General features: G+C 34.5%; 1 protein-coding gene across 1 annotated transcript in view; it reads left to right on the top strand.

Annotated features, from left to right (window-relative positions):
• Positions 1-254: 254 nt before the first annotated feature.
• Positions 255-15,318, top strand: part of ezra (ezrin a) — a 37,759-nt gene continuing 22,695 nt past the window's right edge. The window contains exons 1-3 of the mRNA XM_056476677.1: positions 255-594; positions 8,857-8,940; positions 15,006-15,101. Coding sequence (XP_056332652.1) covers positions 583-594; positions 8,857-8,940; positions 15,006-15,101 — 192 coding nt within the window. The 5' untranslated portion in view covers positions 255-582. The remainder of the gene's footprint in view (positions 595-8,856; positions 8,941-15,005; positions 15,102-15,318) is intronic.

The raw sequence follows: 15,318 nt of genomic DNA, 5'->3' as shown, positions 1-15,318 counted from the left end.
TTCTAATTCAGGACGGGGATCTCACACATGAGGATGATCATATTTGATAGTCAATCAGTCAGAAAACTTTCATTTCGCCAGTCTCTACTGAAAATAGTATATCCTAACTGCCCAGATATTGCAGTAGATTATCAGCTTTAACCGCACCCATGTTTTCTCCGCCCAGTGTGTATGGACTAATGTTGTAATAATGTGACTGTGAGCAGTTAAGAACGCTCCTATGATGATTACCTATGCCACAGCAGGACAGGAACCATCCCATTTAAAGCAACGGGATCGTGAACGCGCTCCGATTGCGTCGCGTCGCCGTGAGGAGCGCGAGCCCGCGAGCAAAGGTCGAGTTTACGGCGCTGGTGCGCGGTTTAGCAGAGACCCGCTGGCACTCTTTAACTCGAGCTGTCTAACTAACTTATCGTACTAGCTATCACTGGGGCGAGGCTTTGACACCATCTATCGAAAATGAGTCAGAAATGAGTATCTAGCGTCCAGTGTTCAGATCGGCGTTCAGCACACAGACTGTTAAAGGTCCCGCGCGCGTCTCAGGTTTCTCTCTTCAGCGGCTCCCCTCACAAGACTCTCACAATGCCGAAGCCTGTAAGTACTTCTGCTTTCCTTTTTTACACGTAAAACCAGATAACAGTGTCACAAATGGCGACCAGTATATCAATAAACTACTTTACATAACAATTTTGTGTATCAGATATCTTATTACAGGAGCCATGTCTATTATACCCTGATAACATGGCAATTGTTTGCTCGTTCTTTGAATAATACGTTGAATTTGGTCGTTTTGTTTTGTCAGTTACAACAATAGACCTCTAAATGTCATTGTTTTTACTAATTAACGTTACTTTGAAACTGAAATATATATATATATATATATATATATATATATATATATATATATATATATATATATATATATATATATATATATATAATTCAATTCTGTCTCTGTCACAAAGACCTAATGCTTAAGACTACCTTAATAACAATTAATAAACAGCAAATTAGGAGTTTATTTATTCAAAAGTAATAGTTAATGGTTTATTAAAGACGATAATTGTCACATAAAATAAAGTGTGACCGGATATGTATTAGAAAACATCTTAGAATTGGTTCCATAGTGAATATATTTGTAAACTTGTTACCATTTACAAAAACCATGACAGTGAATAAACTCTGAAATCTGGATAAAGCAGCATTTACTGTATTATTTCTACACAGTTCTGGACTGTGTTGAGTAAAAGTGTTTTATTAATCACAATAATGTTTTTTAAATCTTATTGTTTAGTGATTATATTGGTAATTCATTACCATATCTATTCTATATTTTATTTCCAAAATATGTAGCGATCACTTGAAGCCTCAGGAAGACTTTTAATTTGCTGGTTAACATTCTTGAGTAAGATGAGTTTTTACACATTAACTAGACTTAGACAATGACGGTGAGTTCACACTGTGTTCATGGGTGCAGAATGCAGCAAAGGTAAAAGATTAGCCAAATGCGCATTGTGCTGCAGTCAACTTACTTTTGACTTTAGTGTGTGAGGTGAATAGCAGGATGTGATGTCACATTAATTATTGCCCTTAACATTCAAGAGAGGTTACTGGAAAACTAGTTTATTCATTAGGTTTTTTTCCTTCATTATTTGAGACTCCACACCACATGGACGTTGGATGTTGTAAAATGCATATATATCACTGTACCTTCATGCAAAAGATTTTAGAACTGTGAAAATATATTTTATTATCAACATCAATTAAAAGTATCTGAAAGAAATTCATTTCCAGGTTTGTCCCGATTATTGAGTAGCATAATTGAATTAAATCATGAATTGTTTTGTTAAAAATCACACACAAAAATCTGTCATTACTTCATATTGTAAAATTCAAATTGCCCCGTAAATTTAATTGTAACTATTCTTTTCAGTTCAGGATCATGCACTAAATCTCAGTTGTATTTTAGTTGTAAAGTTTTATGAGCTCATATTAATTAAGAGGCTTGGTACTTATAATTTCAAAAAGAAATTTGTGAATTATCTACTAAATAAAGAGAGAATATGATGATTCAAAATGGTTAAAAGCTAAAAAAAAGTATAGATATAAAATCTAAACATTTGTTATACAAAAGTTTGAACATTTACAAGAAAATTATGTAAAACAGATAAAAAACAGTTTTGTGCACAGATGATAGTGTTACAACAACACACACTTTGAAACGGATCCATAAAAACACTGAATTGTGCATAAAATGCCAGTAATCGGGAATGTCAGACTGAACTTGTAATACGATTTCCATAATGTGCACTTTGAATCCTCTATTTTTAAAAGTTTGCGTTTTTACCCCTCCAAAATCAAACTTGTTGTGTAAAATAAACAGAAAGAAATAAATTATATTTGCTCTGTTCAAACTACTTATTTAAAATGAGCTGAAACAACACAATTCTTGAGTTTTTTCCCCCTGACTAAACTGGTTTATGTTCAATACACTTAAATTTGTAAAAACTAATAAGATAACTTAATTCCATCATGTTGTCCCAACACAAATCGATTGTGTGGAACCCAGTATTTTTTTTACTGTGCATCCATTCATTCATTTTCCTTCAGCTTAGTCCCTTTATTCATCAGGGGTCGCCACATCGGAATGAACCACCAACTTATCCAGCATATGCTTTATACAGCAGATGCCCTTCCAGCTGCAACCATGTACTTGGAAACATCACCATTGACTTCCATAGGGCTGTTTTTTCATTATTGGGTGAACTCTCCGAAGCTCATTTAAGCCGATGATGGAGTTTTTGAGTGGAGCGCAAACACTTATCTGTGACTTGAGGAGCGTGAATTAGCACTGTCATGTGAGGAACTCTGAACCTCCAGGCAAATGAGACACGTCTGTTTAACAGTCCTGCGGTATTATTACGTGCTCCAAGTCTTTCTTCCGGATAGATAAAATGTGCAGCTCTGGTAGTTGCTCATGGAGATGGCGACCGCTGGATTAAACATGCCGTCCACTCTCATTGTTTGGACAAATCCAGCCGAGAGGACAAGCTTTTGAAGATTAGAGATTATATCTGACATGCTGGCTTTGAGTTTATTATAATTTTTTTATTTACTTTGGATAGAACAGACTAAAGTTGCAAGTAATAAGCAGTTTGTTTTCCACTTACTGACAAGGTTTGAGAAATCAGATTTTTTTCCCAAATATTTTTTAAGGTGATATTTAACAGAGAAAGTACATTTTCTGTTGTATTTTTCTTGTGGTGAAAGTCTTATTTCTTTTAGTTCGACTGGAATAAAAGTAGCTTTTTACAAGTTTTTAGAAATTGTTATTTTTTGATTGTTTCCCAGTACTGGAAAGGGCATCCGCTGTGTAAAACATATGCTGGAATAGTTGGCGGTTCATTCCGCTGTGGTGACCCCTGATGAATAAGGGACTAAGCTGAAGGAAAATGAATGAATGAATGTTTTTGATTGGCTATGAAAAAAGCCACTGCTAATTCACCTAACTTTCCTACTTAACATAATTAAAATAGTCAATAATTAAAATTGCCCACCAATATCTTGCAAAATAACTAAAATGTACTGTCATCAATGGAAATGTGATAATAATTTATTATTAAAAAATGTATATTTAAAAATGTTAAAAAAATAAACTGCATTAAACAGCACTTGGGAAATATTTGAAGAAGAATTAAAATGACACTTTAGCCTTCGACTGTATGTGCTAATATAATATTGTAGATGTGGAATAGTTTTCATATAGATACCATATTGTGACAGCAGTGATTTAAGTTCTCTTGACGTGACTGGCTGCCTATCTAAGGGCTCACTGATAAAGGTACATTTGCATTGTGTTTCCATTATGGCAGACTAATCAGTGAACTCTGAAAATTGGACACCTTGTGCTTACTGTTTTATTGAAGTTTTATTGCACGTAAAATGATTTTAAACCAAAACAGAGGTTGAAAATTCAGTTTTTTGGATTCAACGTTCAAACTGCATTAATATTCTCCAAAATCAAACCAAAAGTTCTTCAGGGGTAGTGAATGTGTTGGTGGTCTTTAGGTAAGAAATTCATAAAGATAAAAAAAACTAAATCATAAATCTAAGACACTTGAAAAGTCGTTGTTAACATGGCTATTTTTAAAAAACAGGACCTACGCATTTCGGCAACACTTGCCTTCATCAAGCAAGTTACCCTGATGAAGGCAAGTGTTGCCGAAATGTGTTAATATTTTGTTGTCTTCTAACTGTACTTTAACAAGTAAAAACTAGGTCACACTATACTGTGTTATACGAAGAATTTTTCCATATTAAATATTATTAATGTTTTACATAAATTTAGAATTTTTACTGTATTATATTTTGGTTTAGGATTAACAGAAATGTATTAAAAAACTGTTGGATTTTCACCAGAAATTCTAATGATGTTTTTAACTGTAAAATCAAATGTACTGAATCTTAAAAATGTTTAAAATGTATATATATACTTTTTTCCAAATTACTAAGACATTTTTAGTATTGAAATTATTTTGAGCAATCATGTGCATGTTAAGCTCTTGAAGTAATGACAGCTTTGGCATTAAAATTCTTTCAATAAATGCATTATAAAAATATGCTGACCTTAACTTTTAATCATCAATGAGCTAATTTAGCTGTGTTAACTGGTTTTCTAAATGAACCAATTACAAAATATACAAACCTTTTTTTTTTGATCATTGTTCATTTCTCTTAAACTGGCATTTATATATATCGTTAGCTATTGCTCACAATTATTTAATGTATTTTATGCACCATACACACACAGATGCGTTTAGTTTAGCCAAAATTATGTATCTTTTCATCCAGACAGAACTGACTTTGATGTATCTTTTCATCCAGACAGAACTGAATTTCAGGAGAGTGAAACTGACACTTTTGAAACCGGGTCCCAGTGTGGAGAAAAGCTAAATACGATGCTTTAATATTTCCATGTGAACAGCCAATTAGAATATTTTGTGAAATGATGTCATCACCCATATCTTTACTCAGTCAGACATTGCTACATCTGCATCTGTGCCACAGAGTCTAAAGGAACGCTCCACTTGAAAATAGGTTCATTTTACAACTCCCCTGGAGTTAAACTTGCATTCATTCATTTTCCTTCAGGCCTTCCCCTATTTATCAAAGGGTCACCACAGCAGAACAAACCGCTAACTATTCCGGCATATGTTTTAAGCAGTGGACGCCCTTCCAGATGCAACCCAGTACTGGGAGTAGTACCCATACACTCTCGCATTCACACACAAACACTACGGCCAATTTAGTTTATTCAATTCCCATATAGTGCATGTCTTTGGACTGTGGGGGAAACTGGAGCACCTGGAGGAAACCCATGCGAACACGGGGAAAACATGCAAACTCCAAACAGAAATACCAACTGGCCCAGCTGGGACTCGAACCAGCGACCTTCTAGGTGTGTTAATGACTGTGCCACGTGCAGCCCTAGAGTAAAACAGTTTTACCATTTGTAAAAACTGTTGGATTTTTGTATGATCAGCAGTCAGTAGATCTGCAGTAAGTGACCAGTGTTGGTCAAAACACGCAGATCATTTACCTGCTGATGTAGCTAAATACTAACAGCAGGGTATAACAGTTATCATGCTGTGAGGATTATAGTACTTTTCACTTCTCTCATGATTAGAGCTATTAAACGTGCACTAATCCAGCGTAAATATTGGACTTTTATTTGTGCTTCGTGTAGAGATACCAGTAACACGAAGAAAGCGTTGAACTGATATGTTGACGGGTCTGAAATATCTTTGCTAACGTCTGTTGCACAAGTTTGAATGGTTTATCTTTACAACTCTAGAGTAAGTTCACATGAAGATTGTGTAACTTTGACAATGCTTTAAAGCTCTGTCAAGGTTCAGCAAGTTGTTATGAAAGCTTGTGTAAAGTGTGCTGGACTCAAACGTGAATTGATCAAGAGATTTCCACCATGGAAATCACGAGTCTCTGTTGAAAACAGATATTTGATTTCATACTTACGGTTAGCTTAAAGAAAATAAAGCACTTGATCATTCTGTTTTTTTTGCATTTATTTTTTTTATCTTTGTTTAAAATCTAAATACAGGGCAGAGGGTTACTGAATAACTACAGAGAGATTTTAGCTGCTGTCTGGGCTTTCACTGCCTTTTTGCAGTGGCGCAGTAGGTAGTGCTGTCGCCTCACAGCAAGAAGGTCGCTGGTTCGAGCCTCGGCTGGGTCAGTTGGTGTTTCTGTGTGGAGTATGCATGTTCTCTCTGCGTTTGGGTGGGTTTCCTCCGGGTGCTCCGGTTTCCCCCACAGTCCAAAGACATGCGGTATAGGTGAATTGGGTATAGGCTAAATTGGCCGTAGTGTATGAGTGTGTATGGATGTTTCCCAGTGATGGGTTGCAGCTGGAAGGGCATCCGCTGCATAAAACATGTGCTGGATAAGTTGGCGGTTCATTGCGCTGTGGTGACCCCGGATTAATAAAGGGACTAAGCCGAAAAGTGAATGAATGAATGAATAACTTCATTTGTAAACTAATTAGATTTATTTTCTTTTCATATATGTCTTTCTTTGGTTGTTACCAACATCTGGTGTAAATTTCAAGTCAACGGCACCTTTATTCATTCATTCATTCATTCATTCATTTTCTTTTGGCTTGGTCTCTAAAATGGTGACGTGTTGAACACTTATTTCCCTCACTGTATATGTTTTATTCTACAAATATCTGAAAACATTTCTATCAAATGTCAAATAAACGATCACCATTTAGTTGTTCTTTTCATTTCAGAAAATGATTATTCATTAGTTGTGATTTAAAATCAGGGTTATTCCAAGAAATACAATTTCTTTAAAGTCTTCTAAGGTTAAAACACTGGTTTTGTGTTGTCTAATAATCTATATAATCATGTTTAGGTGATTTGTAAGTGTTTTACTCAAACACATATCAATAAAGCATAAATCCAGGGAAACTGTTTTGTCAATGTTGTTTTTTTTCACAAGAGAATATAAACAGTAAATAACAGTATCAGCCATGATATGTTATATTTATGAATGCTCATTAATCTGATCAAACTATCTCAGCTGTCTTTCTCCTCCTCCGGATATTAAATAATGCAGATCTGTCATAAGGCTTTATTGCCTGTGGATTTGTGGAATGACGTGTAATTTAGTTGGCTCAACGCTCCATGTTATATAGTTAACATGCCTCTGATAAGTGATTTTCTGACTGATGTAATATTAAATGTTTGGAACGACAAGCAAGTGTGACGTAACTGTATCAAATATTTTATAGTGAGCTTTAACTTTGCCTATGTTTGGCCAACACATCTTTCGTTCTGTTGCAATGACATTTTCATGAGAACAGCCAATTTGTATATTTTGTGAAATGATGATGTCATCAGCCCATTCCGAATGAACCAATTACAAAATATACATATCTTTAATTTGATCACTGATCATTCATCATTTATGTTAAACTGACATTTATGTGTATTATTAGCTATTACTCACTATTATTTAAAAGTATTTCAGGCCCCATACACACAGAGATGTGTTTAGTTGTATATGCCAGACTGAACTGAGATTTCAGGAGAGGGAAACTGCAATGTTTTGAAACCGGGTCCCAGTGTGGATAAATCTGAAAATGATGCCCTGACATTTCCATGCGAACAGCTAGTTTGTATACTTTTTAAAACGATGGTCATTTCATCAGCCCATATCTCGACTTTGACAGCGCTACATTTGCGTTTGTGCCGCAGAAGCTACTAAGTCTAAACACTGCACTTTTTTTGAAAATAGTCTCATTTCACAACTCCCCCAGAGGAAAACAGTTGAGTTTTACCATTTGTAATTAGCAGGGAGCACTTTTAGCTTAGCTTAGCATGGATCATTGAATTGGATTAGACCATTAGCATCTCACTCAAAAATGACCAAAGAGCTTTTAAAAATTTCCTATTTAAAACTGGCTGATTTTCAGCACTGTGTAATATCGTTGTGGCTGCTGCAGCCATGATATAGCGGTAACAGTTCCTTGATTATTATACCAGAATGAGAGTACATTTCCTAGCCATATCAGCCTAGAAAGCAGCAACTTAGTACACAATGTAAGTACATACAGGCAAGTCTGAAATAGGAACATTTTTGAGACAGAAAACCGCACTGGCATATTTTATATTTCTCTACAAACTTAAGGGATAAAGATGAGTTGTCCCATAATGGTGTCTGCAGCAAATGAAATATACAAGTGTTTATGTTCATATTTATATTTTATACACAGAATAGTTTATTATTGATTTTATGTACAAAGACATCATATGACCTGCAAACAAAGTTACTTTTGTGAAATAAAAAATATGAGTGGAAAAGTAACAGAAAACCTATATTTTTAATTGTAAAAATGAAACAACCTACTTATTCTGACCTGTATTTATTAACACACATAAAAGAATAAATGATTATACATTATTATATTTTGACTGATGAAAAGGTTATTGCTGATTGATAGTGGCATATAAAATTAACATGACATTTCATTAGTATTTGCATTTTTAGCAAGTGATTCTTGTTTTCAAGATGCCTGTCAATTTCTTTTGCAAATATACCTGTCAGTATATTGAATGGCATTGGGCATCATATTACTAATTTATTTATTTTTATATACACATTATACATATACAATATTATATATCACATTTATTGCTATGATAAATTCTGTATTTTGATGCTTGAAATCTTTTTTTTTTGTCTTTGACACAACACATTTTTTTTGTTTTATTTGATTCGAGTGCTTGATTTAGTGACAATGAAGGGCCATTTATTTGTGTCTATTCTTTGCAGATCAATGTCCGTGTCACAACAATGGACGCCGAGCTGGAATTTGCAATCCAGTCGGTTACAACAGGAAAACAACTTTTTGAACAGGTAAACAATTGACATAAACTATTGAAATCTCCCTCAGTATGTTTAAAAGCTTTGCCAATGATGAATTACTGCTCTTGTGTAAATTGTAAAGAATAACAATTCATCCAAAAAGAAAAAGCTTGTTAATTTACCCCTCAGCCCATCCAAGATGTGGGAGACTTTATTTCTTCAACAGAACATTAAAGAAGATTTTTAGCTGCAACCGTAAACATTGCAAGTCAACAGTTACCATTACTGTAAGAGTCACTCACTTTCCTTCGGCTTTAGTGTCCGCTTGATCAGGGGTCGCCAAAGCGGAATGAACCACCAATTACTCTGGCTTATGTTTTACAAGCACACAAAGAGTTTTGACAATTCACACACACACACACACACGCACACGCACACGCACACGCACACACACACACACACACACACTACAAATAATTTAATGTATCGAATTCACCTACAGTTGATGTCAGAATTATTAGTTCACCTTTGAATTTTTATTTCTTTTCCCAAATGATGTTTAACAGAGCAAGGAAATTTTCACAGTATGTCTGATAATATTTTTTCTTCTGGAGAAAGTCTTATTTGTTTTATTTTGGCTAGACCAAAAGCAGTTTTTAATTTTTTAAAAATCATTTTTTGGTCAAAATTATAAGCCCCTTTAAGCTATATATTTTTTTCTTCTATAGTCTACAGAACAAACCACCGTTATACAATAACTTGCCTAATTACCCTAACCTGCCTAGTTAACCTAGTTTACCCAGTTAAGCCTTTAAATGTCACTTTAAGCTGTATAGAAGTGTCTTGAAAAATATCTAGTCAAATATTATTTACTGTCATCATGGCAAAAATAAAATAAATCAGTTATTAGAAATGAGTTATTAAAACTATTATGTTTAGAAATAGGTTGAAAAAAATCTGCTGTCTGTTAAACAGAAATTGGGGAAAAAAATAAACAGTGGGGCTAATAATTCAGGGGGGCTATTAATTCTGACCTCAACTGTATATCTTTGGACTGTGAGAGAAAGCGGAACATGCACACTCCACACAGAAATACCTCCTGGTCCAACCAGGTGTCGAACCAGCAACCTTCTTGCTGTGAGGCACCAGTACTAACCACTGAGCCATAGTGCTGCCCCAACAATATGAATATTGTAAGGTTATGAATATGAAGATTATGAAGAACATTATAAGCTTTAACCTACAGCCTCAGGCTGTTTGGGGTGATGTCCGGTTTGTGAACACAGTCCTTTATAGTGAACTGGATGAACCAGCTCACCAGATTAGGCAGAACCATCTGAAACGGTTTGCTTTAAGTCACTCAATCAAAACTGACTTTTATACAGTCACTCTGATGCAAATTTAATCAATTAACAGAATTTAGGATATTATATAGCCAGTTTTCGCAAACTCATTTAGCTCTCACCCCTGTTGAAATGTGATATAGGGCAATATACGCAACATACATATATGATAATCAATGACGTGTCTGACGTACATAAAGCATTCAAATGAAAGAGTGAAATTGAAGTTTTTATAGTTTCTCATGGTTTATGTAAAATGTTGAACTGATGAAACTTTATGCACTGTATAAGCTTTAGTCATGTAAAGGATCCCTATTTCATTATTGGATACAGTAATAATATAATTGTGTATACATTACGTCATTGTGTGATTACTTAAATCAACAGGTTAATTAGTTATTTGAACCAGAAACAATGGCTGTTTCTCAATTCCAAGAATGCAGAGAACAGACTTGCGTTTTCGCGGAGACTGGTCTTGCCAGGTTAACTTGGAAGAATAAACTTGGGAGAGAACGGTGAGAACACGGAAAGCGTCCTGTGAGAAGTGAGATGCTACGTTCTTCCTGATGGTCACATGACCTTCATGTATTTTTAATGGAAAATAATTTAAACACTACATGATTCATATAATGATTTATTATTTTCCCCTTATCAATATTTATAACATGCACAAAAACCTTACAGAACACAAGAACACTGAAGAACACACATTGAGAAACAGCCAAAGTGTCTGAGACTGTAATGTAATGCAATGTATTGTCCGAAGCTATTACATAACCTGATTTTTGATTCCCACAGCAATGAAAACCTATCTATGAGTTACATTTTATTAATGAATCACATTCATAGATCAAAGTTTCAGCTAAAAACTCTTCTTTACGGTTCTATAAAATATGTCACCTACATCTTGAATGGGTCGAAGTGTAAAAAGTAAAAAAACCACAAAATTTAAGTTTTGTGTGAACTGCATTGTAAAAAAAAGCCATGGTTTTCAAACAAAAACTGTAACAGAAAATATCTTAATGTGAATAAAATGCACAAATATATATATTTTACTTATATTTTTGTTAAAATTTCCCAGAAAATTTGACATTTTTTACAGAAAAAATCTCTAATTTTACATTTTCCTTGTTCAAATGAAAAGGTTTTGCTTTAATTAGATTTTTTTTGTAATAATTAGCTCTACAGTTGAATCTCCTAGATTATTCTGATGAAACACATTCATTAAAGTCATTATATAAGGCACATTTAACCAGAAACGTACATTTTAACTTATAAAAAATGTGACAGCGCCTGACTTAAGCTTGTCCTTTATAAAAAACCCATAAAAAACCAAGTATAAAATCATACAATTCAAAGATAGAACACATTCTTGATCACTATCAGCTTCTCCTCCATCAAATGATGTCACTTTACCTGAGTCAGATCCTTAAAGGTGTATTGCATACATTTTATGTTAAATTTAATGCAAATATGACAGGATTGACAGAAACATGGGGACATTTATAAAATAGTATTTAATTGTAGAATTTATTGTTTGAAATTAACTGATGTGAAATTAACAACTTAAACGTAGTATTTCTGAAGTTTTCTTCTAAATAGCAGTTTTTAGCATAACAAAACTATTAAAGCTGTAGGTTCAATTGTGCTGAGGACAAGGACAATGACAGGGTTTGTACATTTGTAAAGTATTTTTAATAAAGAACAAAAAATCTGAGAACAAATTGAATGACATATTCCTTTTTAGAAACTTTTGGAATGAAATACTTTTTATCTACTATATTTACACTACCGGTCAAAAGTTTGGGGTCAGTTTTTTTTTCATGTTTTTTTTTTTAAAGAAAATGATTCTCATTACCAAGGCAGCATTTATTAAATGTAAAAAAATTGTTAAATTGTTAAGTATTTAATAAAATTGTAAATAACTGCTTTCGTATTATTACTTTAGTCATTGTTGTTTTTATTACTATTCAATTATTATTATTAATATTAATAATAATTAATATTAGAGAGATATTTCTGGAGGATCATGAGACTCAAGACTGGAGTAATGAAGCTGAAAATTCATCATTAAATCACTGGAATAAATGATTAAATTAAATTATAAACTACTTTTGAATATGTTTTTTTAGTGTATTAACATTTCACAATTTTACAATTTGTACAGTATTTTTGATAAAATAAATGCAGCCTTGGTGGGCAGAAGAAGCTTATTTTAAAACATTTAAAAATCCTACTGACCTCAAACGTTTGATCGGTAGTGTATGTTTTTATTTCAGGGACAGATAATGTATGTTTCTGGTAGAATGTCCCATACAGTGCATCCGGAAAGTATTCATAGCACTTCACTTTTTCACATGTTACAGCCTTATTCAAAAATGGATTAAATTAATTTATTTCCTCATAATTGAAAAAAGAGTGAAAAATTATTTGTGAAATGTGAAAAAGATCTTTTTGAAATTGTTGCAAATTTATTAATAATACAAAAAGCTGAAAAATCACATGCACAGAAGTATTCCCAGCCTTTGCCGTGGAGCTCTAAATTGAGCTCAGGTACATTCTGTTTCCTCTGATCATTTTTGAGATGTTTCAGCAGCTTAATTGGAGTTCACCTGTGATAAATTCACTAGGACATGATTTGAAAAGGCATACACCCGTCTATATAAGGTCCCAGGGTTGACAGTGCATGTCAAAGCACAAACCAAGCATGAAGACAAAGGAATTGTCTGTAGACCTCTGAGACAGGATTGTCCTGAGGCACAAGGCTGGGGAAGGTTACAGAAAAATTTCTGCTGCTCTGAAATGTCCAATGAGCACAGTGACCTCCAACATCCATAAGTGGAAGATGTTTGGAACCACCAGGAGTCTTCCTAGAGCTGGCCAGCCATCTAAGCTGAGTGATCGGGGGAGAAGGGCCTTAGTCAGGGAGGTGATCAATAACCTGATGGCCACTCTGTCTGAGCTCCAGCGTTCTTTTGTGGAGAGAGGAGAACCTTACCGAAGGACAACCATCTATGCAGCAATCCACCAATCAGGCCTGTATGTTAGAGTGGCCAGACGGAAGCCACTCCCCGCCACAAAATCCTCTGCCACGAAGTGACAAAATTCTCTGATCTGATGAGACTAAAATTTAATTCTTTGGAGTGAATGCCAGGCGTTACATTTGGAGAAAACCAGGCACCGCTCATCACCAGGCTAATACCATCCCTACAGTGAAGCATGGTGGTGGCAGCATCATGCTGTGGGTATGTTGTTCAGCAGCAGGAACTGGAAGAATAGTTTGGATAGAGGGAAAGATGGATGCAGCAATGTACAGAGACATCCTGAATGAAAACCTGCTTCAGAGTGCTCTTGGCCTCAGATTGGAGCGACGGCTTATCTTCCAGCTGGACAATGACCCAAAGCACACCACCAAAATATCAATGAAGTGGCTTCACAGCAACTCGGTGAATGTTCTTGAGTGGTCCAGCCAGAGCCAAGACCTAAATCATATTGAACATCTCTGGAGAGATCTGAAAATAGCTGTACACTGTTGCTTCCCATCCAACCTGATAGAGCTTGAGAGGTACTGCAAAGAGGAATGGGCAAAAATTCCCAAAGACGGGTGTGCCAAGCTTGTGGCATTATATTTAAAAAGACTTAAGCTGTAATTGATGCCAAAGGTGCATCAACAAAGTATTGAGCAAAAGCCGTTAATACTTATGTACAAGTGATTTTTCAGGTTTTTTATTTTTAATAAATTTGCAACAATTAAAAAAAAAATCTTTTTTCACATTGTCATTATGGGGTATTGTGTGTAGAATTTTGAGGAAATTAATGAATTTAATACATTTTGGAATAATAACATAAAAAAATTCAGAAAAAGTGAAGCGCTATGAATACTTTCAGGATGCACTGTATGTGTTCAAAGAAACACGGTTATTTTACAGATTTGAAAATCTTAATATAAACAAAAATACAAGATGATAGTTGTAAATTAACAGTTTTATTCTGAAAATAAACACATAAAACTCTTTAAAATCACCTAACAACTTTAACTTACAGCATTTGTCATTACTTTTACTTTAATAGCATTGAAATTATGTACTAATATGTACTTTTTCTCCACTTTAAATATGGATGGGGGACATTTTTATAGCTTCACTTGCGATAGGAAGACTTATAAAAAATTCCTAGCAAGAGGATATACATATGCACTTGTTTATTAGTGTTACTTGCCTACTATTTATACTGCCACACATGCAATATTCTATCACAATGACTCATCAACTTGTAGCAACTTGTAAACTATTTAAAAAACTCTTTTTCTTTTTGTAACGAAACTCTGTCACTAATTACATTTTGCTCATGTTAGTCACACCCGAATTCATGCTCATTACTGCAGTCACTGGGTGTAAATCATTTTTCAGATACTGTTACGATTAGTAATGCTGGACTATCTTATTATGGTGATTAGTGAGGTTCGTGATAGGACAGGACATATGGAATATAACGGCAAGGTGGAGAACACCATCTCTACCTTTATTTGTACACACATAACTGATAAGATGATGGGTTGGGTGGTGGTTTCCCTCCCTGTGGATAACACAAACTTTTACTGAAGTAGAGACTCTCCCATTGTTTAACCTACAACATAACGTCATGCCTTTTTATCAAGTGCTGAGGTGATTCTGTATTGTGTTTCGAAAACGCGTCATTCGAATTGATATCAGCTTTGATTCATTGTGTTAAGTTGGTCACATGCGTAAGAAGCTGAATCTGATCCATTTTCAGGTGGTTAAGACGGTGGGTTTGCGTGAGATCTGGTACTTCGGTCTGCAGTTCACGGACAACAAAGGCTTTCTGACATGGCTGAAACTAGACAAAAAGGTATTCCTTATTATGTATTTATATGTATATCAAATATTTTTTGTGTTTGCATTGTGCACTAATATACTATATATAATAAAGGGTCACACTTTATTTTTGATGATTCGTTTGTTGACAACTAATTCTCATTAGATTATAAGTAGACTGTTAGGTTGGGGTTAGGGTTAGTGTAAGTTGGCATGTACTTGCAAAGTTTCTTATAGTCAGTTAAATGTCT

The sequence above is a fragment of the Danio aesculapii genome, chromosome 17 (genome assembly GCF_903798145.1).
Source record: "Danio aesculapii chromosome 17, fDanAes4.1, whole genome shotgun sequence".
In the NCBI taxonomy this organism is placed as follows: Eukaryota; Metazoa; Chordata; class Actinopteri; order Cypriniformes; family Danionidae; genus Danio; species Danio aesculapii.
Note: the sequence above shows the minus strand (reverse complement) of the source record. Positions and strands in the feature narration are given on the sequence as shown.